This window comes from Formica exsecta, unplaced genomic scaffold (genome assembly GCF_003651465.1).
Source record: "Formica exsecta isolate Colony F162 unplaced genomic scaffold, ASM365146v1 scaffold48, whole genome shotgun sequence".
NCBI lineage: Eukaryota > Metazoa > Arthropoda > Insecta > Hymenoptera > Formicidae > Formica > Formica exsecta.
In genome coordinates, this window is record NW_021852035.1 from 61,277 (window position 1) to 88,615 (window position 27,339).

Consider the following 27,339-nt stretch of genomic DNA (forward strand, 5'->3'; position numbering starts at 1 on the left):
TAATGCGGGATGGGAGAGGAATTCGAATGGGAACGCGTGGGATACTAGAGGGATAATTCAACCTCAGTGATATTTCCTGTGACCGAAATGTTACAGTCGATTTATATTCTGATTTAAATGCCAGCGCACGCGGGCGATTCTCTGGCGAAATAGATGATGGATCTGAAAAGTTAAATTTGTGAAGTAAAATTAGATATATGGTAAATGTATAAATGTACATAATATATATTGTATTGCAAAATTGTTTTTATCATAAGCTTCTATTTTGATAAAAGAGAAATACAAAGAAATTCCATATATTTGATATATTTTTTTACGAAGAGAAATAAACAGTGTAGAATAAAAATAATGCGAATCTTTACTTTTGCATTGACAAACGTAAAAAAATAAAATATGTCTATTCTTTTAAAAATTAACAAATAAATTTTGTTTTGATTGCAGGAACGGGCACATGCTAACGCATCGAAATAAGAAGCCGTACGAGTGTAAAGCCGAAGGATGCGGCAAGTCTTACTGCGACGCGAGGAGCCTGAGAAGACATACGGAGAATCATCATGCTGGCAGCAAAGTTAATGAGAGCGTTAGTCCCAGCAGTCCCACGACCGGGCCTCACACGCCTAACACCCCCGGAAGTAATCCCAGCACACCGAGCACGCCCGGTGCAACGTCTACGACGAATGGACACGGACACGCAGCTTTGAAGCAGCTACTCGCCACTGAACCCGCACAAACGCAACAACAAAAGGTAAGTAAATCATTCTTTTAATCGTTCTCGTCAGTCATTGATTCCTTGACCGACTTGGAGTAGAAAAAAATATTTATCATTTAATAAGTTGTTATCTCATTTTATGATTTATTTACGTAAAATATAAAAATTCTAATTTTTTTTGCAACGCAGTTGCAATTTGTTGCATTTTATAATTACTTAATTGCGAGTAACTGTTATATTAAGCTAGTGAGCTAAATTGATGACGATGTAGTTTTTAATTTGTTTCGCGACACGAGACGAGGGATTTCAGCCTTTCGTTCTTATTGTTTCTCTTGATTCGCTAGCTCAATGCTGGCAGCGCTGTATATTTCACGATTGAATTTTCTCGAAATTGGTCTGGAATTGCTGCGCCTGATGGGTTTAAGGGCTTACAGGGCGAACCTTTCAAAGAGTCGGTCAATGTGCGTCGGACGCGAGTCCGCAAAGACGTAAGAGGATTAGGCAGCTTTTTCGCGATTGCCAGGCATGTCGCGCGATCCTTAACTGGAACGCCATTAATTTCTGTATCGTCTTTATCATTTAATTTGTCGATCTCTTCGGATTTGTTCCATTCGAGCTTGTTACGCGCGTTTCCGCGAAGCAGAGACCGCAAAATAAAATGTTCAGAATCAGGATGATAATTCATCTAATGATAATTACTCACGAAGATCGTTAATTAAAATTTGAGCCACAAGTTGGCCAGGTTGTTGAGTGATATGGAGCGGAAAGTTCCGACCTCTTTCTCGAATGCATCCCTCCTTCCTTTTATCTTCTCGTTGCGGATTTAATTTTATAGCTTACTAGCTTTCGGTAACTTTTATTACCCGCAATGTTCCCGTCTACCGAATGTAATGCACGGCGATAACGAACTTCAGATTACTATCTCGCCAATTACTACGATCATTACTCGGACCTCGCGGTAGTTTAACTTCTTTGCAACTCCGATGAGCTTAATTTTCATCGGCCACAAAGGTTGAATGGAGTTGCTCCTTTTGACTTTTATACCGGTGTATAAATTATATCTGGAGAGCCTCTTCAAAGTAGCTATCTTGCATCAACGAACAAATTATTTTTCATTTTTAAAAAGGATGCAGTTCAATGAGAAATAACATAAGAAATTCTGCCATTAAATCTAACATATGTGATATATCTTATAACAAAAATACTTTATTTACGTGCGACATATTTTGCATTATTTCGTATCGTTTGACACTTTTATATTGATCGCTAGTATTTTATTTGCTTTCCGACAGCGTTTTCCGGATGGTGCTATGTTAGTTTTCTAAACGCAATAAAACGCAGACGCGATCGTTACGACGTCACGTCTGTAAATGTCTGTAACATTCTTGCGCAGCATCGTCGTGGCTGTTAAACGCCGTTGAAAGAAAGTCGTTAGTCCCAATTCCAGCCGTTGCAATTAAAGGACGCGAACCGGAAATCTCGCGCCCCGTCAGAAAGGCTTCTCTTACTCAGCTCGATCTTTCCCTTTCTTTCTTTCTTTCTTTCTTGGCCGCCTTTCCCATCTTTCTGGCGATTCGACCGGCACGTAGGTTAGTAGCCCGCTGGCAAAGTTTATTGGCTGCGACCCTTGACCACGTAGAACCGAGGTGGCTGCACCTTGGCGAATCATTGTCGGGCGATAAAAGGGCGCGCGAGAAAACGAACCGTCCATGAGAAATCGGAAGAAAAGCCCCAAAAGTGAGGCTGCTACTCTTCGTCTTTTCCTTGCCTCACCCTTCACCCTTCTACGACGCCCTGTCAGAGCTGGTGGAAATTAGTTCTCGGCCGTAGGGAGTACGGAATTATTGCCGCTTTCAAAGTCGCTCGTTGCGCTTACATTTGAAGGCGAGTGAGAGATGCGAAGGGAAAAGCGCCCGCGTTCGAGAATATAAGGAGAGAAAGAGGGAGGCAAAGAGAGCGAGAGAAAGAGAAATAGAGAAAGAGAATAGCTTTACCAATATATATGTGCGAACGTTGTGCTTCCGTTGTGTGCGTGGCGCGAAGAAGGTAGGAGGGTAGTTAAACCGAGACTACGAATCTACGATATTGAGTTAGAAGTAAGGCGGGCCGGTATTGAAGTGGGGGCTAATAAAATTTGATGACCGGGAACTTTGTAATGAGAATGAGACGCGGAAAGGAGGCAGAATCGAGGGAGAGGCAGAAAGAGAAAGAGAGAGAGAGAGAGAGAGAGAGAAAGAAAGAAAAATTCAAGAGCGGTCGACTATGAAAACTTCTCAGACGTAGCGGCCTCGCGATTTATGATATTTCATCGGACAGCCACGGAGTCCGGAGAGTAATCTTTTGTAGTCATTAATTTTCTTTCGCTACGTCTCGTCGTAAGTTGCAGCTACCTTTGTCGGAAATGGCGCAGCTGCGGATATTTATGAATTTGCTTCCGACACGTGAAATTTAATCAACGCTGCAGATGCCGCGTTAATTACTCATCGTAGCGTTATTGCGTGTTATGTATATCTGCATGCGTATTCTTCGCGATGTCAATCCTCGAACGTCCGGATTGTTTGTAGCGAACGTATTTCAGATCTACAGATTTCATGAAAGTTTAAATTAAGTGTTTTTTTTTTTTTTTTTTTTTAATTCAAGAACATTTTAGATAGTAATAGTTTTCGACCGTAAATTTTTGAAGACATTTTTAACAAGATTCCATAATTGAAGAATTGCACATATATTACGTTTTACATATTTTAACTTAATTTACTTAGTAAGCATATACTTTATAAGTTAATTTTTATTGATCTCCATATTAATAAATGAAATTGATTCAATTAAAAAAAATAATTGATTCTATTATAGCGCAACTTCGAAAAAGATGTCAATATTATTATTGGTTACCGAGAAGTCACCCCGTGCCTCTTCGATGGTCTCGAGCTTACGCCTCGTTCGAGTCGGTAACTTCGCGTACGTGCCGCGTTTAGGATTCCGCCGAGGGTGCCCGCCATAAACTCGTCAGGGCACAATCGCGCGTGCGAAAGTAGAACCACGAAGCGCGAGAAGTAGGAAAATACGAGAGTGGAGGAACGCGTGTGGCAGACGAGAGAGGATGAAAGAGGAGGAGGACGAGAACGAGAATGATGAAAGAGGGGAATGAAAGAGGTTGCCGGATGAGGGTTTATATACTGGGATGCAGAGAGAAAGAGAGAGAGAGAAGAAGCAGCGACAAGAGAGGCAAAGAGTGGCTTTCCGATGCGCGAGCGAGCTCGCGATTTTCCCGTCACGTAGAGATGCGAGCGCGACTAGACGACGACGACGACGACGACGATCAAATTTGTTCGGGAATTCGAAATCGCTGGGACGGAACGATGGGTTGGGAATAAAGTGTGTGCGGCAGCCGAGTGTGTTCGCGTCGCGCTCTAGGAACCTTTCAGCAGGTTCGCCGCAAGCGAGCGATGGAAGAGGAAGAGTGATTCGACATCAAAAGGTGTCTATCGGTCGTTCAACCGACTTCGATTCGCGCTTGCCGGGTCGCGTCTGGAAATCACGGTTATCGCCCCGGAAAATCACTATCTTGCTCCGGAGCTATGCATTAAGTCAAGGGACGCGGTTGGAAGGGACGGCATTCTTCTAGATATGACGTAAAGTCGCATTGTTTAAATCCTGTGTTTCACGCGAGCCTCGTCGGGAATCGCGAACGCAGATACGAATCATCCGCATTGTTGTTTCGCGAATTAACTCGATTTATCGTAGAATTAATTTATTGCGGAAGTAAATTAAAAATTCGGTGTTGAGATTTTCCTTGTCAACATTTAAAGCGCGATGTAATCTCTGCAATATTAATATTAGTGCGATATAAATCTGTGAATGTGCGGATATTTGCATCAGCGACTGCAAGCAGTCATCTCCATTTTTTTGAAAAATATTAAGTTAAATAGAAAAAAAAAACGATTTATCTTACTCGTTTATCATTGGGAATTGCGAAAAATTGAAACCGCGCTCAACTAGTCTTGCATAACGTGACAAAAATGTCGATTTCGCAGATTTATTTTATATTCTTTTTTTCCACCCCTTCAAAATATGAATTTATGTGAAAGAGTTATTCATCCGTATATTCGTGGCAAATTACCAGGCCACCGGCGTGATTTTCAGTTGTGTAAATATTTGCCCCTGCGGAAATTACAGAATTTAATCTTGATGATATTGTTCTCGCGAATTTTACGACGGATCTTTGACGAGCGGTAATGACGTCAAAGAATCGTGGAATTTCAAATCTCGCACGAAATATTCTCGGTAACGCGCTCTTACTATTGCAACGAAATACCGCGGGAAAGGATTTTATATAATTACATATAGTTAATGTACATGTTCGCTTAATTCGAGATCACAGCGCGATCGCCATTTCAGAAAGCCACTCGGTATGCGGTATATTCAAAAGCCATTTTTTTACAATATATTTTGAAATAAATACTGCATAGATTTAACATTCTATGAATACTTCAACGGATATTAATAACATAAAGGGCTTTCATATATTTGAGCCTTGTGCATAAAATATGAAAATCTCTTGCATGTATTTTCGCATATAACAATGTACGCAACAAAACATGCCTGTCTCTTTTCATCAAAAAATTAATTTTTTGTGAAAATATTTTGCACTCATAGTCCCTTTTTTTATTCATTTAAATAAATACTCTTGTCTTCGATTAATACGAAATATTTATCAAATGTTTGTTCGCATCGACGTGTTTATTCAATTTGTCATGTATTTTAAAGTTGCCCATACAAAAAGAATTGTCCAATCATTCTCTTAACGGTATAGCGAGAACTGGGTCGAACAACTGCGGAAGACTGAATTTCGAAGATTGATTTACGATTGTCTCTGAATCGATTTATGCGACTTCGGACGCCGCCGTTGCGGTTCTAACTAATTGCGCGTCGTCGATATAGTATTTCCCCAGTTGAAAACAAGTTTTCCTCTCTCTCCCTCCCTCTCTCTCTCTCTCTCTCTCTTCGCAACAGTATCCGACTTTAATTACGTTATGGAATTTCATATCATGCGGAACGTATCCAATGAATTCCGTGCATCCGTGATTGCCGCATCGCGCATGCAAAGCAACATGCATTTAACGCTCGATAGAGTTAACTTCTTGTCGACGCGGCTTACACATCGCGGAACAAAGTTTTCAACCCTGAAAATAATTTGGTTCCTGTGCCGACTATCATTCGATGTCAGCGCCAACCAATTCTATTGTGGTACGAAGCGCGCAATTGTTGAAATTCCTGAAAAGGATTAGCTTTGAAGATTAGAGACAGCCTGACTTGGCCGTTATTAAATTCTTGTTTACAGATCGGAAATAGAATACGCTCTCTACAGTAGAGTGATAATACAGATTCGGTGTGGCTGAAAAAATACGTGTCGCATTCAACGTAACACTTATGGTAGACAGACGTTTATTATAATAAAAAGGATAAATGGTTTTTCACTTCAAGAATTTGCTTGTTCCTGTGCCGACTATCATTCGATGTCAGCGCCAACCAATTCTATTGTGGTACGAAGCGCGCAATTGCTGAAATTCCTGAAATGTACTGAAAAGAATTAGCTTTGAAGATTAGAGACAGCCTGACTTGGCCGTTATTAAATTCTTGTTTACAGATCGGAAATAGAATACGCTCTCTACAGTGGAGTGATAATACAGATTCGGTGTGGCTGAAAAAATACGTGTCGCATTCAACGTAACACTTATGGTAGACAGACGTTTATTATAATAAAAAGGATAAATGGTTTTTCACTTCAAGAATTTGCTTTTAGACAAGGAATTATCGGACCGATATGTGGTTGTGTGTATGTGCATCGTTGGCCCAGTAATAACGGGAAATTTCGTAACATATATTGCCTCGTAGTCCTTTTTGGTTGGGCTATTTCATGTTTAATTGGCCTCGTCAGAACTTTAATATTTAGAACCATGGTACGAAGTTTTTAAATTATTAAGCTAACACCGGATATTTCATCTGACGTATAATATTTATACACCGCTTTCCTGCTTTCGAACTTTTCTCGTAGTTTCATTTAGTTAATCTTTCTCTACCGACGATATTTCTGTCTACACTTTGATAATATTAATTATTACGTAATTATATACTTTGGACACTACAAAACATTTCAAATATTTAGTATATTATAAATAACAAAATTAATTATAGTATTAATTGTCATTGACCCTAGTTTCTAAATGGAAAGAATAATTATTACTGTTTTATTGATTGATATTATTAATTATCACATTGATAAAAAATAATAATTGAAGATAAATATGAAAAATAATAATAAGAGAGATTCTGAACATTTACTGGGCTATATAATCATCATACAATACAAATTTTAATATCATTTTCTTTTCTTCTCTCTTTACATAAAACGGTGGAATATGATTACACATTTTCAAATAAGCGATAAATTTATTCTTGGTTTAAAAACATTTTATTTTAAGAGAGAAAACCATCTTTTTTGAAATGTAATTATATTTTCACATTCAATCGTTCCCTCGATTAATTTCTCGTAATTCTCAACCTTTTCTCGTTTAAACCATTGAATTTCCAGACAACATCGCCGATTCGTACTTTCCTTTCTGAGAGAGAATATATCGTATCTACGCGATGCAATCTTAACAAAATTACGAGCGTAATAGCCCCTACTCTGCTTTGGTACTCTGGCTGATTTATATCTGGGCTCTTTGAACTGAATGAAGTCGACACAAATGACCGCCACGCGAACGTTCTTATCTGTAATAACGAATATACGGGATTCTTTCAAGTTGTTGAAGTCACACAAATTCAAATTCTAAGTGCTATAAACGGCTCTTTCATATTTAGACAAATAGATATATTATAAATTATTATATTTTTTGCTCGCGCATCGATAATACAATTTTCAATTCCTGGGAAAGTCCGCCGGATAATTTTTCCTCTTGCGAAGGGGCCATGGTTGGCTGTCTGTGAAAAATAAACGAGCCCTTGCAACTTGGCGCAACGCCGTTCCGAGCCATTAAACTTGCACGCGGTAGCAAGTTTTTCGAAGCTGCGCATGCACTCTTCTCATGCACGAGAACGAGAGAGAGAGAGAGAGAGAAAGAGATCGTTACACGCTACGGCGATGCACATACACACACGCGCGCGCAAAATGCTGTGTATGTCCGTAGAGGCTTTCGATATTCCGGCGCGAGTGCCGCACAGAAAAAGCCTAAGCACTACCGTTATTGATGACCGTCGTGTCGAACGGACCGCGTTGATTTATCGGCCCGAAGGAAAGAAATATTTCTCCGGGACATGCAGGAAGAAGGGGAAATGGGGGGAGGGGGGAGGCGGAGATAAGGGGCAACGGAGAACCGCAGGTGATACGCCAAGGCGGAAATTTACGATAATATTTGCCAGAGCCGGACGAGCCGCGAAATGAAATTTCCACGCTATGGCTTATACATCTCGCGGCTCTTCTTTCACAGTCGCGAATTTCGTAGTAACGATTTAAAAAAAAAAAATCGTGCTAACGGGATTGAGAAACGCGCGTGCACTGTGTATCTCGTGAAATATTTAAATCTAGCAGCTGAGATATCGTAAACACATAACATGTCGGAGAATTTTTCACGCTAATTACGTAAAAAGTTTATTTGCCCGTGGACATAAAATGATCTTCCTTGCTAATGATGATAAATATACACATTAATGTTCCTCCACATTTTTTGTTAAAATGATAATTTACGCACGTTATTCTCTTTTTCTAATAAAGAACTGCGTTAAAAGAATATTTATTAAATATGACAATGTAAGAAAAAGAGAATAATGTGGACAAAGCGGATACTATGTATTTTGTGCCATTAATCAAAAGACGCACGTAGTAAAGATGAATGTAGTTTATTCTGAATTTCCATAAATATGCAATTTAACATGCGCAAGAGCACAATATCCGCAGTTTACGCAGTGAGTTACCGATTGACTCGTCGCGAGCTACGAGTGTGTGTTCCAACGGCGTGAACAAGCGTTTTCTACGACGTACGCTTAGCTAAGGTATATTTACTCCATGCCATGTCCTCTCGAGCCAAAGCCTACAGTGGCCCCGGAGACGGCCGGAGAGATCCTCGACGAGAACTTGTTAACCGTCGACGAGCTTAAGCCACTCGATGGCTTCGTCTTCCAATTTCTCGTCCTCTACGTTCCCGGCTTCGAACTTATAGTTGTCCCTCTCGTAGTTCCGTTCCCTTGGAAGATTCGGCACAAGCGATAAAGGAGGAAGCCGTTCTTCTCGCGGTATTCATATCGGATAGTCCTTTGATGCATTTACCGCGATCGATCTGATGACGAGCTGCAAGTAGTACCTAATGCTTTGGTTTGCCGGCTGGCTTGTATCTGTGCTCTTCCACTGAATAAAGTAGATACGGAGATATAAAAACGCTATACTATATTAAATATAATTGTATATATATATGTTGTATCTCTTTATATATTATCTATTATAAATTATATAATATTTTAAATAGCAGAAGCTAACGCGATAAAAAGCATTATCATTTATTATTTCTATTTTTGAAGAGAAACAAGATTATTATTTTTGATAAATTTAATTATTGATATTAATATTTTTTAATTCAACTATAAAACTTGGAAACTTGGAATTTGAGCGATTTACAAAAATGCATCAAACTATGTGACATGTAGATCCGTAAATAAGAAACATTATGCAATACGAAATCAACACTTTATTGAAAAAAAAATAGTGCTGTGTCTACTTTTATATGTATCTGTGTATATTTTTCTGCAGACAATGTAAGAATGAGACCGTTTATAACTGTCACTCTGAAGACTCTTTAGAAATTTACTTCGAGTGGCTTGATGACGCGCCACGTTTCATGCAGACGATAAAAAAGTAGCTGGCTCGAAGCGTCAAAATTTGGAGCGTATAAACGATCGTAGTAAAAGTCCGCGTAATGATATATAGCGGTTCCGCCCACGATAAGGCGTTTCGATGAAAATTGCATCAGTGAACGATAAAATTCTGTATACCGATGTGAGAGGCTTTTTGAGTATCCATCACACGGAGTGTCGCGTCGGTTAGGTAAAAATATATCTCGACGGAAATTGGATCGTCGTCGCCCGACGATAGTCGCCGCGTGTCCAACAAAGATTGTCTTTCGTGGTCGGAGGTCATTTTCCCTTGTTATTCTTCGTTTTCGAGCAAGTAGTTTTCCCTTATCCGCGTAAGCTACGTCGTATACCTGACGTATCGACATCGAATGACATCGTAAAAACACGTTGGAATAGTTTCTCATCTGCTTTAGGAAATAAACGAAGATTTGATAGATGAACGATGACGAATATTTTCAGAAAATTGTTTTAATGATCTCGCGGAATGGGACTAGTTCCATAACGTCTCTCTTTTCACGCTCGCGATCATTATATACCGAGAGAGATTTATCATCTTCAATTCTTTTAAATGTACGTTCCCGGCGCGCGCGCGAAATGTGTGTTCCGCTGCACGTAGAATATCATTTTCAAAAATGATGGCACGCGCTCTTCTCGGGACGCTCCGAGGAAAATTGAATCATATTTTCTTCAGCGCGCTAAACTTCTAAGTCACGTAGCACCGTCTGAGTTTCGAGTTTGGACCCTCTGGCCCTTTTCATCCCGTTTCCAGCGGCGTCGACGTAGCGCGATTTACAAAGTCGCTCACGTAGAGAAAGAGAGAGAGAGAGAGGAGCTTGCAGTTTTTAAAATAATTAACTTGTCCTCATAATTTTAATTTCCATGTATATATAGAACGCATGAAAAGTGATTATTTTTTATAATGCTCTGCTTAATTACACTAGCATTTGTACGATGTTTCGCGCAATTCTATCTTTTGCATCTGTCGTCGCGATTGACATTTTCTTTCGTCCTGCCGAAGGTACGATCATATATTCCATGTTCAGGATTCGGAATCAAACCCGGACGGACATGGGTATTCGTTCCCCCTCTGTTAATCATCCCAACGATCTCGCTGCTGCATCATGTTCGTTCATCCGCTGATCGCGACGCGTCCGTTACAAATCAAAGTCAGCAGGATGGGGACGAATACACCAATATCGAACGAGACGGCGTGAGAAGACGCGACGTAAACAGAGACGACATATATTCCTGGGGGTGGGTGTATGTCGAGATGTATGCGCGCGCACTATGCAACACGGCAGCGTGTTCCGTGTTCAAGTGGACCCAGAGCGAGCGCGTTCATTTGATATACAGCTAATTAGAGATTGAAATCTCGACTCGTCAGAGTGCCCATCTCTTGCTTTGAAACGGGTCGCAGTCGGGGCCGCTCCTCGTGTCCGCGAGGTTAATACCGTGCAGACGAATATATGCGTGAGCAGATGCATCGCCCGAGTATCGTGACCGTCCGGCAATGAAAGACGGAGAATTTTTTTTGTAATGGAGAATTTATTCAAATCACATTTAGAAGAGAAATAATATTCGAGTAATATCGAGATGTCTTTTGTTTGAGAGATCTCTTTTTTTAATGCAGTCGCGATATATATATTGTAAATATATTATCATCTATCTCTACATATCGTAAATATATTAATTTTTACTTTTTTTTATTAATTAAATTCTTTTATCGACGACTGATTCTCAATCAGTTGCGACATCGTTTCTCTGATCCTCATTTTTAACAATGCGCTTAGATGCTTATTTTAAGCACGCACTGATATTTCGAGAAAGAAAATCCGATTGAATGCACATATCCTATTGGTACAGTTAATTGGAGTCTAAATCGGAATCTCAGTTTGTGCGCTTAGCCCCTCGTCGAACGTAGTAACAATTAGTAAACGAATAAAAGGGCTGTAATATGTTTATATCAAACTTAGAAATGCATTATGAATTTGTACATTGTACGTCGAAAATGTAGAATATTTAACGTTCTGTAAAGTTAAAATGAGATGCGAACTGGACTCACATTTGCTGAAATACTGTTCAAATTGCAAATTGCCGCGGTAAGTTAGTTTGGAATAGGTAACAATAACAATAACACAACAACTAATTTTACTTGTTAAAACGTTCCTATATGCAAAATAGCAACGATTTTGTTAAACGTAATTTTCTTTTGTGTAAATTAATTAAAAATATTACAATGATTGCTATAAATGCTATTTTACATTACCGACTTTAAATTCACACATATAGCAATAATTTAATAAGTAATCCATTCTCTCTCTCTCTTTTTACGTGTGTATTTTTAGATGTTAATGAAACTTTTCAAATTAAGTCAAATTTCTAATATAGAACGAAAATTCTCTCTGACAATTCTAAATGCGTCATTCATGCGCAATCATGATAAGCTTCTTTCGCACACATCCACGCATTCAGTGGAAGGCAGAATCGGATGATTGTGTTCAGCGTTCACCCTTCAACTTGATATACAGCTAATTGGAGATCTGAATCTCGGAGCGTAGATCGTATCCCGGGGCGTAAGAGAGGAACGTGTAGATGTACAAAACATTTTGCGGGATCGTGCGCAGCGTTTCTCAATTGTCGAGTGTCTGCATCAGAGATCAAAAATTTGTACGCTCTTTAGATCTTTTATGAAATACGTATAAACATATAAAATATGAAACGGTTCGTAATTCTTAGATATATAAGATCTTTACTCCAAAACACTTATGTCACAATACCAAATAAGCAAGAGTAATGTGTACTTAAAGTATCACTACTTTAACAAAGATTGTATCGAGTTCAGATAGCATCATTATGAATCTTTCTAGGGTGCTCTCGTAAATTGAACGAGAGCCGGTATCGATCGTTAAAGCATTAAGTTGAGAAACCCTGATGTATAGCACGCCGCACGTGCGCTTCTGGATTTGCGTCTACGTGGGAGCGAGCACCTGCATTCTCACGTAAAACACGTCTCCGCGATCCCTTCGACAAAAGAGACGAGGAAGACGAGGTGGGGAAAATGGGAAAGATCCGCACTATCCTGGCAAACTATAACTAAACTCCGCGCGCGCGTCGGTATATAAATGCTGCTCTATAAATTATAAAATATCATACCCGCTATGTTGGTGGAACCGGACGCGCCTTCGATGCCGCGTCTAAATAATATATTATATTTCTGCCTGTGTCGCAAGACTAACGTCTACACCTATACATGGTCGCGTGTTTTCGCTGTTCCTTCTCCTGGCACATCACTGCCATCCATTCATTCCCCATGGAATGGTCTATAAAGTCTGCGAACTCGTCATATCGCGACGCGAATTGTCGTATCGGATTATGATCGCTATCGTAATGTCACATACTAAACCTGAAAGAGAATGCCTAATATCAAGGATATTAAAATCCCTTGTAGGGCAATTTTGCAATGTAAGAAGATGATGGAAAAAGATGGAAAAATATTTTTGTGAGATAGTGTTAATAATATTATAAAGAGTTAAATACGGATTAATAGACGTATAAGAATTTTTTTTTATCTCTATTTTGATGCTATCGACAGATTTAAAAAGAAACGCTAACCTTTGAGCGAAGAATCGCAGGCGATGAATTTTTACTCGAAAAGAAGTAAAAATCGAAAGGATATTAGTTTTGTTCTCGGTTGTCAAAAGATCTCGGATTGCGATCGCTGTCGAAATTAATCTTGCGCTAGAATTCATATTTTTCATTTTCTATCGACAAAACGTCGAAATTAAATCAAGCGATTCGCGATTCTATCATATATACATGCGTTCTCCTTTTTTTTTTCTCTTCGAACGAAACAAGAGGAGTCTCGGCTCGTCACGAATGCGAGACTGCACTTCGTTAAATCAAGTCGAGTCTGTTGTACGACGTACCGAGTTAACATGTAATATTACCACATACATACATATAGTAATATTTTTTAATCGGCACAAATTTTTTATTCTATAATGGAAAGTTTAAAATATTCAATTATGTCTATTTACAGCTCGAAATTACCCGAATAAAATCTACTCGTACTCTTTAATTGTTTTTCTCGGTAAAATCTTCAAAAGAGTATTATATCTGCAAAGAGGAAAAGCGCATTCCCGATTTTTTTGCGATTGGATCGCGCGAAACGAGTGATCGATATAATCGCTAATTGATTCGGCGTTTAATCGTGTTTAATGGGAGTTGAGCAGAACGCGCGATGTATCGCGTCTATCGTGAATCAGTTTTGCGGTTACGCGAATTACGCTCGCCGTTGTCGTTTCAGATATCGCGGTCGGCGATTTTATTATCTTCGTCGGCGAACGAATAAAGTTAGAAAATCGCGCGGGGGTTATCCGGACACAGAAGAGGAGGAGGAGAGAAAGAAAACTTTTCGTCCCGCGCGCGGTTTCGATAAAAAAGGAATAGTACGCGCGTTTTTGCAAGAAGTCGAGCAGCGACTTCGACCGACGCGATGCGTAACTGGATCGAGATCATCTTATTGAGTTTTCGTACTTTCGGATTCCGCCCATCAGCGAACAACGGCGACGCTGATGTTCGCGCGACCGGAGGCGGTGCGAATTTGCTTTTCAAATTTTCGTTCCTTCGCTCGCGCCCGACCAACTTCCGTAGCTGCCGTAGGATCAATGGGTTTCCGGTTTAGCATTAGTTTCGCATCTTACCGCGCGTCGTCTTGCGAATGCGGATTCCTCTGCCAAGTCGTCCCTTGTCTAAGGAACTTGTAGGCGAAAACAGTGGAAAGTATTCCTTTGTGTAGAAAGAAAAATTATAACATTGAGGAATTTATACAAACAAATAGCAAATTTTATAGCAAATTTGGAAAAATATAAAAATATAATTTATGTCTTACATAAATATTATAGTTTGAATTAATAATTTTCGTAACTAAGAGACAGTTTTTTTCTCTCTCTTTTTCGTTGTGATATACATCGACTGATGGAGCTGATTTCACGATATTGGTATCGAAATAGAATTCCGCTTTAATGCCAGTTTCGAATGCCAAGCCCCGAACGGACAATATTGCAATTAGGCTTGTGACAGTCGATCGAATGTCGGTACGTCCCCGTTGCAAGCATGTATACGCGCATTGCGCCTCGTGAGCCTGATTTAGGCAATTTAGATCGCCGCAGCTGCGTGCTCTGCAGCCTTTCAACTGTCAGTTCTTGCTCTGATGGCGAAATCGTCGCTGACTCTCTCTCTCTCTCTCTCTCTCTCTCGATCGGTTTTGCCCGTCGGCGATGTGAAACAACAACGACGGCGACGGCAAGGGAAAATCCAAGACTGAGAAAACTTTGGATGAAGGAGCTAACGAACAAACTTTGTTGCGGGCTGCCGTGTATTCCGTTGCTACAAGATCTCGAGCGAGAGCCGAGATTTCATAACGATTCGTGTAACGAAACGACAACGCGTTGATACCAAGTCGATAAACCGACTATTAATTAAACGTATGACAATGACATGCTGCATCTCTGGAATTCTCGATTACTCTGCACTTTCCGAAAGTTCATAAAATAAACAAAAGATGAATCGAGATATTTTTAGTTACGTTAGAAATCTTATTTGATGAAATTTTTGTAAAATCCTTAAAAAAGATAAACGTCTAATGGTTTTCAATTAACTAATTAGAATGGCAAGGAAAGGCAATGATATGTGTATTTATCAGCATTAGCTATTATCTAACAAAATTGTATGAATGTTGAAAAAATGAGATAAAGAAGAAATAAAAAATAGAATCAGAGAGAGAGAGAGAGAGAGAGACTTACATTGCAGCAATCTAAAAAAAATAATTTTTACTTATGATATTGTCAAAGCTGCGGTGAAAGATAAAACACGATAATTCTTCACTGTGAAGATATCGTAATACGAATTGTTAATCTCCGTCGCTTCTTCTAAAGCTTATCTATCTGCTTTGCCGACCACAAGACGAAACAACATATCACTGTCAAATCTCGCGTTTGTCGTTGCTCGCTCTTAAAACGCTGTAGAATCGCCAAGATACTACAGCACGAAAACTCAATGACGAGAAACAAGAAGCGAGAAGCGAGGAAAGTTATCTCGTCGAAGTGCGTCGTCTGGGGAGAAAGTGGGAGCTGCTCATCGCGGTTGAGGGGCGGCGAGACTTGACTAGGAAAGTTCAGGGCGAGGGGACGACTCGCGAGGGATGAGAGGTAGCTTGCGAAAAGGGAGATCACGCGTCTTATCGGAAAAAACGGAAAAACTTTGGGATGAAAATTGACGGTCGACGACGAAAACATGTGAGCACGCAGGGAGATTTTAACACCTGCCTTCGCGCCGTAATAAGACCGCTCACGTCGGCTTTAAAGCGGTTGCACGCGGGTCGCCTAAGCGAATTAAAAGTATACGGAGAGAACGCCTTCTCTTTTTTTTTTCTTCCCGTTTCTTCGACCCTGCCATCGTCTTCATCGTCGTCGTCGTCGACGCGGAGCTGGAAAAGTTGCCCGGCTACGTCCGCCGTATTGAAGTTTTTTTTACATCCGCCAAGATAATCTGGCTTAATTAATTTAATTCCGGGAAAGAGGGGGCTATACGATTTTCTCCATCCTCTCTTCCCTCGCCACACGCTTCGTTATCCTTCTCGCGCCTGAGTTCTCTCGCAACGACGGATATTTTATTTATGCGAAAGCGATTTTACGATTTACGAGGCACGATGTTACCGGTTGTATTTAGAGACTTCCTCGCGTTTCTCGCAAGAATGCGCGAGAAACGGCATCGAAATAATTTAGAGAATTTTTCTTTTCCTCGTTGAGAGTTTGCGGGAAACTGCATATCGAGGGAATTCACGTTAAAATATAGAGAACAATGGCCAATCGAAAATCCTTATATCTGAAAATAATAATTAATATCGTTAACGAGACTGAGTAGAATAGCGTGTGCATCGATTTTTTATTACAACGCCAGATGGAGGTAGACAATTAAAATTATGTTGAAATCATGTGGAAATATCGGACATCAATATATCGGAATCTCATTCTGACATAATTATTTTATAACACGGAGTGCCTTCATTCTTCTCTCTCATCAGAATTTATAATCTGTTTTGACAACATTTCCGTAACAATCTCACGTATCAATATGCCTTGTATTCTGCCAATACATCGCGCGTATATATTTTGCGCTATTTTTAGACTAACAAAATGCATTTTTTTTTATATTCAGTATGTGCAAGTCTCGCCTAATTTATATTTTTTGCGTCAAAATGAGCGTGTTTGCATCTTTTTCTTATTTATATACTAATTCCCTGGCTATAATGCTTGTGTCGTATTTCCCAGATCGATATTTTCACATTTTTATTTTAAATTGAAAAATTTTCGATTGAACGCTCGCGTACGGATTTTCTCTCTATTCGGATTCGTATTATATCATTTATTATTCCGGATTGCACAGCGATAATGTAGCTTATACAGGAAAAATGAGCGTGTAGATGGATTTTCGTATCCTGTATAATACACGTTCACATTCCATCATATTATAACGGCACGGTAAAAAGGCGTTATACGAGCGCGAAAAAAATTCCATTTCTTCGTGCGTTCGCATGTATTTCGTGCGTGAGTCATACGCGGGTCGGTGATAATAAGCGTGGAAAGCTCGTAAAAACGAGGCACGCTATACATAGACGGATGCGAGTGCTTGGTACACTAATAAAATATCGACGAAGAAAGGCCACGTCGGTCTACTTTTATTATTTATTCGAGAAGAAAGCTAACAATTATAAATTCTGTGATTAATTCGCTTTTTTATCGGTTCATCGAATATTTATGATGGATGAAGTTTTTGAGCGAGTCTACGGACGTACGATGTTATAAATCATGTGGTATCGGAGTATATCGCTCAACTGGGTACATAGTATGTATTTCAGTCGATACTTGCTCTTTTGCGTCAAGTAGAATAGTGAAAGAAATAAAGCGGCGTGCGCATAATCTCTCCTCTTCTGTTGCTGTCGATATGAATCCATTTATCATACGTATAATTATTGTGCAATAGATTAGCAGGCGTAAAATAATGTCCATGATTCATAACGTCATCCATAATATGTATGTAAATATCTTAAGAAATTGCCAAATATTTATAAACAAAATTATTCTGTAATTCAATTCTGGGTAGAATCGGCAGCTTGACGCTTAAATCTCATTAGTTCTTATCGATTCATCCCTAACGAATTAATCGTGAAAACCGCGCACATGGATGTTTGAATAATGGTATCAAACTATTCCTCTCGTGCGAGAAGAGAAACAGAACGTATCGAAGAAAGTGGTTCGGGTCCTGTAGGCGAGGACGATGATGAACGAGAGGGTCAGGACACGCCGGGGAGAAAGAGCGGACGGGAAAAATAATGCGATTCTCGCGTGAGAATCGCGCGAGGATGCCAAGGACGCGCGAGGGAAGCTCGTGTCGAGATGAAGGGGAGGAAGACCGGGGGAAGATCCTACGGAGAGAGGATGAGAGTTTCGAGAAACGGCCTTCTCGCCTCTCTCCCCATTGCGAGCGGCGATTTGTCAGACGGGCGAATATACGTCGAGAGATAACACACCGAAGTTTCGCAGACGCTCCGGACGATCGTGGACTCGCCGTTGACAAATGCGCGGCCGTCATGGTACCGTTTTCGGGAAACGCGCATTTTGTATGCGGTACAAATGGCGATCGCGACACACGGGATTGCTATATGATAAGCGTGCCATCCGGGAACGGGATGATCCGGATGCTGCGGTTTCGCTGCGGTCTCGCTGCGGTCTCGAAGGAACGCGAACGACTTTAACGAATATATTGGTCTGCATTTTTATCGCCAAGACGATATCTTTTCAATTAAACCGCGAATATCTGTGGCATTTGTCGTGCTAGACAATTTTTGCATAATGGCATAATAAAAGTTTGTAGCAATGTTAAAATATCGACAACGGAAAACTTGATAGAGAACTTTGTAATATGATTATGTAACAATTAAAAGTACAGGTACAAATTTATAACATCGTTATAAGTGAAGATAATTTCTATTATATCCCTCTGTGTAAATTATTATGTGGTGGTTATTATTATTTAAGATAACCACAAAATTTATATATGGTGTGGAAATTATATATATGGAAATGGAAAAACGTGCACATACATTTGCATCGAGAAATAATATGCATAATAATATGCATAAAACGCGTCAATACATTGTGAATCGCGATATGTGCATCACAATATATCAGCAAAAATAAATATTTATAGTTAAAGAGCGCGTATTTTAATAAACGCCCACGTCAATTAACGTAGCGTTTCGATGTAATGAGTGTGTTTCTGTAATTACGCGACTAATGCGCATTATTGATACGGGAACGAGCGTTTCGGACGGGGGCGGTAACAAATTGAAGAATCGAAAAGCAAGAGCGTGCTGAAAAACACGATATGGGATTAATATCCTCAAACTCTCATGAATAAAGCGGAAACATTGGTGCATATTATATCAACGGCCGTCATTACTCGCGCGAGTATTTACAAATATTACCTCGCTCCCAGGCAATCGATTGTTTGCGAATGCGGGCACTCGGTATTTGCGAGATTCTAGAGGTAATTAAATAGTTTATTAATTATCGACGGAAAATTATCATGTGTTTACAGATATAGATATGCGATAAGAAAAGAGTAATATCTTAAAATTTGAGTCAACGAATAATTCTTTGTTTCTCGCGAATGGCGGCGGGGAGGGGGGAGGGGGAGGACGCAAACGCGACGCGCTTTTGTACGCTCGTCGACGAGACATGGAGCGTCCACTGATTACGACGATGACAAACGGCAGCGTGGGAATTACGAAATGAAGGTTTAATAAGGTATGAGCCGGATCGGAGCCGTTGGCTACCGCCACCGCGTTCCCTGCAGTAATTAACAAATCCAATTTTAATCGACGGTTCAATTCGCCCCGCCGCCGGTCAGAAACATACACTCGCACGAGCGAGCGAGCGAGCGAGCGAGCGAGCGAGTGTCGCCTCGTTCCGTACATGCAATCGTCATATCAACGTGTAAAACTGATTAGCGGTACCCCTCGCGACGCAATTATCTCGCGCCGCGCCGCTCGTTCTCATTTTGTCGCGCGAAGTAAACGAAATAAGCACGCGAATAAAATAAATTCCTTTGTCCGCAATCTACGCTTTTAGTCGGCCTCGTTGAAAACCTGACTGACGATAATTAAAGCCGTCTATCGATTGGACTATTTACGATTGACGGACTTTTAATTTTCAGCTTATTGCTCGTAATTATAGACAAATAATATTATTTATTATCATTGAAAAAATTTAATTACGATATATAAATTATGATCAATTAGAAAGAACAAATTCATAACAAAATATATGTCAAACTTACATTTCGCAAAGCAATCTTGCAAATGAGCAATTTTAAAACTTTATTGAAAGAAAAAACGCTTTATTTTTATTATTTAAGGGATTACCCTTTTGCCTGCGGATACATATCACAATATCCATGTCGCGATTGCGTGGAAAAAATACGAAAAATCGTAATTCATCGAAGGGAAAACTATGGCGAACTCGGAGTCCACTCGGTGAGCTTCTAATTAAAAATCGCGAGCATACCTTTGTTATCGCCCACACTTCGCATTCTCGCGCAGCTGGAAAAAAATCGGATACCGCCGCATGGTATCGCAATTTCCGCGCGTTGTCATCGAAAATCGTCATTCGAATTGGAACATCGTATAGCCCGCATCGGGGAATTTTTCTGCATCGCACACGCATTTTGCGTCCTGTGTACAAAAGTTCGAAAAGGGCTCAGTCGAAAAATCGGTAATACTCGAAACGACGTAGGATACTCGTACACCGCGATTGCCGAATTGTAAAACAAAGCGTGTATCGTGCAACGTGGCGGTGGTGCAAGCATGCAGGTGCGAACGTTGATCGCGGATATTTTCGCGTTTTTTTTATTTTTATTTTTTTTTTTTTTTTTTTTTTGTAACCCGCTTGTGTACATGATCATACATCGAGTTTGCGTAGCACAATGCGTAAAATACCTCGCTTATCTAGAATACGCAAAGAAGATTTAATAAAACATATCCTTTTTTTTTATTTTTCCTCCTATAAATCCGAGAAGAATAACTATATTAAAATTATAATATATTCTCGAATATATATGCTGCATTATCACAGCATTGTGGATTTATCATATTTATATAAAAATGAAATGTATCGATAAAGTATAATAAAGCTCCGTCCTTACTTTCTTTTTTTATACTTTAATATATATTAATTTATTTTTTTTAACATTCAAATATTGATTTATTAGAAATAATTTTTTTGTTACCCATGTGTATGTGTACTCGTAATATCGTAGTTTTCGGGTGGAAACTATGAGAGTCTGCAATGCGATATGGCTTTTACGCGCGCGATACGTTCAGCGTATATATACGGTGGCCGCTTTAACAGGACACAAAGACGGATTAGTACACGCGATATTCTATGCGTCACGTGTGCGTAATTATAGTCGCGCGTTAGTTGACCGACACATCGATGCGCGATATATTTACAGTTTATTGCAGCGCGTTTATGGGCAAAATTATAGTCGGCGCTCATTTTAATGGATGTCGAGATTGCACCTCCACGCCACAGTGTTACGCTCGTAATTTCACATCGCGATTCGATAAATTATTAAATTCGATTGGTTTGACTATTGTCAGAACGCGGGCTCAGTTCGGACACTAAGACTACGTTATGTTCTATTAAGGTATGATCGATTATGGTTTGCGGCCGCGTTGGCAACCGATCACGACCGGATCAAGCTAAATCCGCCGATTGTGGTTAGATTCGATCAAATGTACAAACACGCCTCCGGATCTTTAACATAAATGTAATATAATGACATACATTTGTCATTTTATGATAATATAGTGGCTATAAGAGATTTTTACAAAAGAAAAAAAAATTAAATATTAGAAACTAAATAAAAAATTTTAATTTTGATAGTTAAACGTGAGAAAATTTTGGATTTAATAGAGATTGGAAAATGAAAGAAAGAATAAGACGATATTAGGATTTATATATATATTAATAATTTTCATAAATAATTTCAATACCATATGTATGCTTCGAATTGTTGATGAAACACCCGTTGAATGTATTTTGCAGAGCGCTACATCTCCCGGCGCCAACAACGATGGCCTCACAAAGCAGCTGGAACTCATCCAGCAATATATGCAACAAACGCAGCAGCAACAACAACAGACAACCACGCAACAACAGCAACAACAACGAACTACTACTCCCTCGATAGCGGTAGCCACACAGTTACAAAAAACACAAAAACCGTCCATCAAATCCAACGCGTCGCCCGGCAACATCTCCAACAATTCCGGAAGCGGGAACGCGACCAGCAATGCGAGATCGAGTCCGAAGCCGAAGGTCTGGAGTCATTCGCAGGTAAGTGCAACATTGCGAATAAAAAATCGAGTTTTTCATCTTTTTCAATGTTTGCTGATTGCAATCATTTTTTGAGTGCAAACGTTAAAAATTGCATCAAGCGCTGATGATTGAATACGATTGATACAATCTAAAAATGATACATCGATTCTAACAATGGTCACACTTTTTTTAAGAATATTGCGGAAAGATGCAGAATTAGAAAAATCTGCTAATAATCACTAATAAGCGTGAAAAGGAAATTTATATTTGAACAAGGGGAAAATTTTCTGAATTTTTTTTTATTAGTTGGAATTATATATATAAATTGGTTAATAAGAATATATCGATGCAGTTAAAGAGTGAGAAATATTGTATTAAATATTCACTATAATAATATCAAAGCAAGTATGATTTTAATTATTATATTTCAATCGCGAAACAAATCACGTTAATGAATATCACGATTGCATCTGAGAGAGATAGCTCATACATTCCCTATATATGATTTTATTATGTGCCGCATACAACGAGATCCCGAGATAGCGCAGAGAGCAATAAGCTTGAGTACCTTCAGACTGCTTTCTGTTGAAAGGGCCCTTCTTCCGCATTAGACAGCGGAAGTATTACCGGGCGCGCCCAAGATCCCCGTGTACATGGCTCGTTGGAACTCACCGCGGTAATCTTTTGTGCGGCGAATACACCGCAAATCGCATTACGTATCGCGGCCGGAGCGAATACCATCCCGGTACTCGTAATCCTCCCGCGCCCCCTCGACGAGGACTCGTCGAATATTATACGGAAACGCGAAACAGCGAGATACCCTGCGCGCGTGACCCCTTTGTGCGAGATTCTGTTCATTTTCTAGTTGAAGCACGAAGCACGCCGGATAGAATGAGATAGACAAGCACCATATCCTGAAAATCGTGTACAGATGAATGTTGAAATTAAAGAAGATTGAAATAATTTTGCAAACATAAGGAAAAAATACTTTGAGCGCCAACAGGTCTATTCCGTAATTTTTCACAACGCATACGTTATAATTATACATTGCACTTTTTTAATATAACTACGACAGATAGAATGATAATAATTGATAATTGATACGAATTGATAATATAGAAAACATTTCCGTGAAAATATTTTGCCGACAATTTTTCGACCGTTCTGTACTTTCACGGACTAATTCCTGTGTCGTATTAAAATAGCGGTCAGGCCAGTTCCGCGAACGGATTTTCGAAGCCGTCCAGGACAAACATTCGCGACCGCGAAGATTAAAATCCTCATCAAAAGCACGTAGCGAAACTTGTTTTAACATACCCCTCGTTGGATTATACGAGATGCTCTCTTTATAAAATTGCGTGAATCGTTAATTTGTCCCACTCGCTTTCCTTTTATATCCTTGCTCTTCCATCCGAATCTTCGACGATCAAAAGACCGGCGTGAAAGGTGCCTTTGAGCGGATACTTTTACGGTTCGGCGGATTGCAGGACTTTCTTCTATCGTCCTTTCCTGTCGTCTGTCGGAGAAAGGCGCGTGATTAGCGTAGAGTCGTAGTCGAAAATTCAGTCGAATATCCTGCTTTCGACAAGTTGAAAAGAGTCGTGTCTCATTTAAAGTGAAAATGATCTAAAATAATTATGTCTTGCTATATACATATGTAAAAGTTGCTGTTAAATTATTATTAATGATATTGTCAAAAAAAAAAAAAAAAAAAGAAAAAGAAATGTATTTTCTCCGAATAATGATCTCTTCCTTCTGCCATTATAGAGTATCTGTATAATAGAAAAACAATATATAATGTATAGTGTCTGTTATCAAACGTTGATATAAGAAATATTAATTGACGAGTCTCCGTATGCATCGAGTGTTGGCTGAAGGAACTCGTCTCTTCAGCGTATAAACATATCAAGCGTATGTCCAACACGTCAGCTGCATCGACCCGATAATAGCGACCGAATGTTCCCGGACTGTCCATAAACAGTTTATTGAATCGTTACTGAATCATTCAAACGGTCATACATAGCTACATTTCGTCGGCAATTTTAAACATGACCCGCGTTCGCACGAATATTTATATATTACATATGACATAGATTGATGATGTACATGATATATACAAATTGCAGTAATAACAATTGATAATAAAAAAAATAATTCTGCATCACTTAACCGCGTTATGATATCGACACAATCAAGATTACTTTGTTAATTAATAACTAGAAGTTTATTAATCCTGATGGCTAATAACCATGGCGGGATCCATGACTGTATAAGTTTACCATGGCTTAATCGTCGGCTGTATAATTACGTTTATCCGCCGTCTGCGATAAAATGCGCCATCGATCGCCGCGTTCGATGCAAGAAAACGTACGCGCAGTCCATCATCGAAGATTCTCGCTCGCCTGTATTTCAGCGCGTTTTTCCGCGGCGGGATCCGCCGCCGCCGCCGCCAACCCTCGGTCTCTGTACCCGATGGCATTCTCCGCCACCTAACTTCATTACGTTAATGGCATAATAACCATTGCGGGCGGACCGAAGAGCTTATGCGCCGGTACGTCGATGTCCCTAAACACGGCAAGAAGCGAGAGCGCAGTAAAATCGATCCGATCTCCATTAATATGTATGAGGTCTTCGCCAATGGACACGGAAGGGCTGAAAGGAACAGGGGAGTGGAAACGGAGGGGGATTCGTACTCTTCTTGCCGTGTCCCCTCTCTGACCCTCCGCCGCCATCACCTCGTACGCCTCGAACTGTGCGGGCGATCGCGAAATGCTCTCGGAAACCATCGTAATTGCTTAGGAACTCGGGGACGAGCGGATTCTTCGGGATCTACGCCGCGATGAAGGAGGGATTCTCTCTGCATGTAAAGAGCGAACTCTCCAAACTCGATTTAATTGTGATCTCTTGCACAATTATGTTATGGTTGCGAGCGTTAGTATTGTTGACGGTCGTACAATGAAAACGGATACACATTAAATTATAGCTCGAGATATATGTACTTTTTATTCCGGTTAATTTTTATTTATGTATTTATAGAAAATTTATTTTATATATATATAAATAATACAATATATACAGGGTGCGGCATTTATAGTGACGCGGGCATATTTTTCGGAATACATACATTATACACACACAATTCTAAATGAATCTTTTAACGCGCGAATATCGTAAGACGAAACTCTGTTAGTTATCGTTGCCATCCGGTAATGTAAGCTAGAGACATTAGAGACAGACCCACAAAGTACGCCATTAAATTATATTTAGCCTTCTTGTGTCACTTTGATATCATAAACACGTCCCGGCCATTATCCGTCAGTTTTAGATCCCGGCGCACGAGAATATTCATCGTATCTCCATGTATATTTATGATCCGTCCCGTTCTAGTCCAGCTACAAATATATACATTCGAGTACCGCGCAAAGATCCGCTCGTTATACTATCGTAGTACATCGCGGGAACAACGCAATTCCGTCACCTTATTCCTCGGCCTTATATCCGAGACGCGAGAGAAACGTCTTTTTTATTACGCGCGAGGAGAAGCTAGTAAACGTAGTTACAACTTGCTGCATAGCTGCAGCTTACATGGCAAATTGCATTTTGGCTTCTCCCGATGTTATTTTATTAGCTAATAGATATTCATCGTTACACGTCGAATTCGCATTACAAATATCAATGATGGGATATCTATGGACTATATATGCATTGTTCACACTAATCACAATTCGAACACGTTAAATTCATATCGTTCGTGAAATTTACATACTGCCGTGATTGCGGTAATGCAATTATACGTTAATCCGATTACATTTAGTCTTCTTACGCTACTCTGATATCGTGAACAAACCCGTTGTTTACGACACTGAACTCGCAACACTCTGGTGTGTGTGTGTGTGTGTGTGTCATATAATGCATGCAATCGGACGAACACACATCCGCGATTATCTTAGATTTATGTATCTTGCCGTGTTCTCGAACATAGAGGAAATGTCACGAGAGAACGTGTACCGGGAATCTCGGTCGCATATCGCGGACGTAACTAAAGGCTTCTTAGTCATCTCCTGGCAACGGAGTCTCTCAGCCGCGAATAGTGCGATCTCGTGTACAACCGCTTTGGCATAGTGCTTGCTCGAGGAGCATGCGTATCACGTCGTGTTACGTTACTAGTTTACTCCGATCCTACAACTGCATCAGAACTTCTTTTACGAGAGAGTGCCTGTTGTACTATATTCTAAAGATATAAGGTGCAACCAATTAACATAAATAATATTAAATTAAATCTATACAGCTGTAGTAAATTAAAAAAAAAAAAATATGATACATTAAAGAAAATTTTTATAAAATAAAAGGAAATAAAAATCTCACACGCGAAATAATTTTAATGTTAATTGCAAATAATTTTTTCTCATCTATTCTTTCTTGCACTTTGATTATTATTATTATTTTTAATTATATTATTTTTATTGTTATCATTGAAAGACTATCGATATGGACTTAAAAGAGTATATGACGATCAACAAAGAGCGTGTCAACTATTGGCGTTTTACGTGTTTTTCAAACCATGTAGCACTAAACGCGATGTATTCCTCGAATGCGACATATCCCGGCGATATCAAACCGGTACGACGTCGTAACTGTATAACTGCTGGGTTATAACCCTTGCCTGCTCCCCCCCCCCCCCCCCCATTGTTACTTACGTAAATATTCACATAACGCGTACATGTTCTGTAGACTCCGGTTCATTACGTTTACGAGGTGACACGCATATTAAATGCAAGCATATTAAACGCGTCGTGCATTTATATTAATTTAACGTGGCCAAAGTATTAAATTTGAGGCATTTACTCTTCGAACATACAGAAACAGAAAATGTTTATAAGACATGTAACGAAAATTTTCTACGATAATTATTCCTCCAAAGTTTTCTGTGGAAAAAAAAAAAAATTCAAAAAACCTAAAAAATTCTGTGACAATTCCTAAAGAACGAAGCTGTTAAAATCACGGATAATGAGCGCCGTTAACATACATATATATAAACCTGTGTCGAAATCCTCTTCCTCAGCGGAGGATTCGAACGAATCAGAACGGCGCTCACTCTTGTGAAAGTTTTCCCTTGTTAATAAAGCATTGCATGTGTGTGCGGCAACAATAATAAATAAGAAGCGGATCCGCCGACAAGATCAGTCGACAAAGATATTTCGTCGCAAGGACGTATTAAACTTGGCGAGGGATTCGGCGATGACGATCGTCCTGATCATAAAAAGAAGTTTGGCTATAACGGAA

General features: G+C 39.7%; 1 protein-coding gene across 1 annotated transcript in view; it reads left to right on the forward strand.

Moving 5' to 3' along the window:
- Positions 1-27,339, forward strand: part of LOC115241360 — a 97,048-nt gene that overhangs the window by 20,647 nt on the left and 49,062 nt on the right. Inside the window, exons 3-4 of the mRNA XM_029817075.1 lie at positions 442-745; positions 21,784-22,074. Of these exons, the coding sequence (XP_029672935.1) occupies positions 442-745; positions 21,784-22,074 (595 nt within the window). The remainder of the gene's footprint in view (positions 1-441; positions 746-21,783; positions 22,075-27,339) is intronic.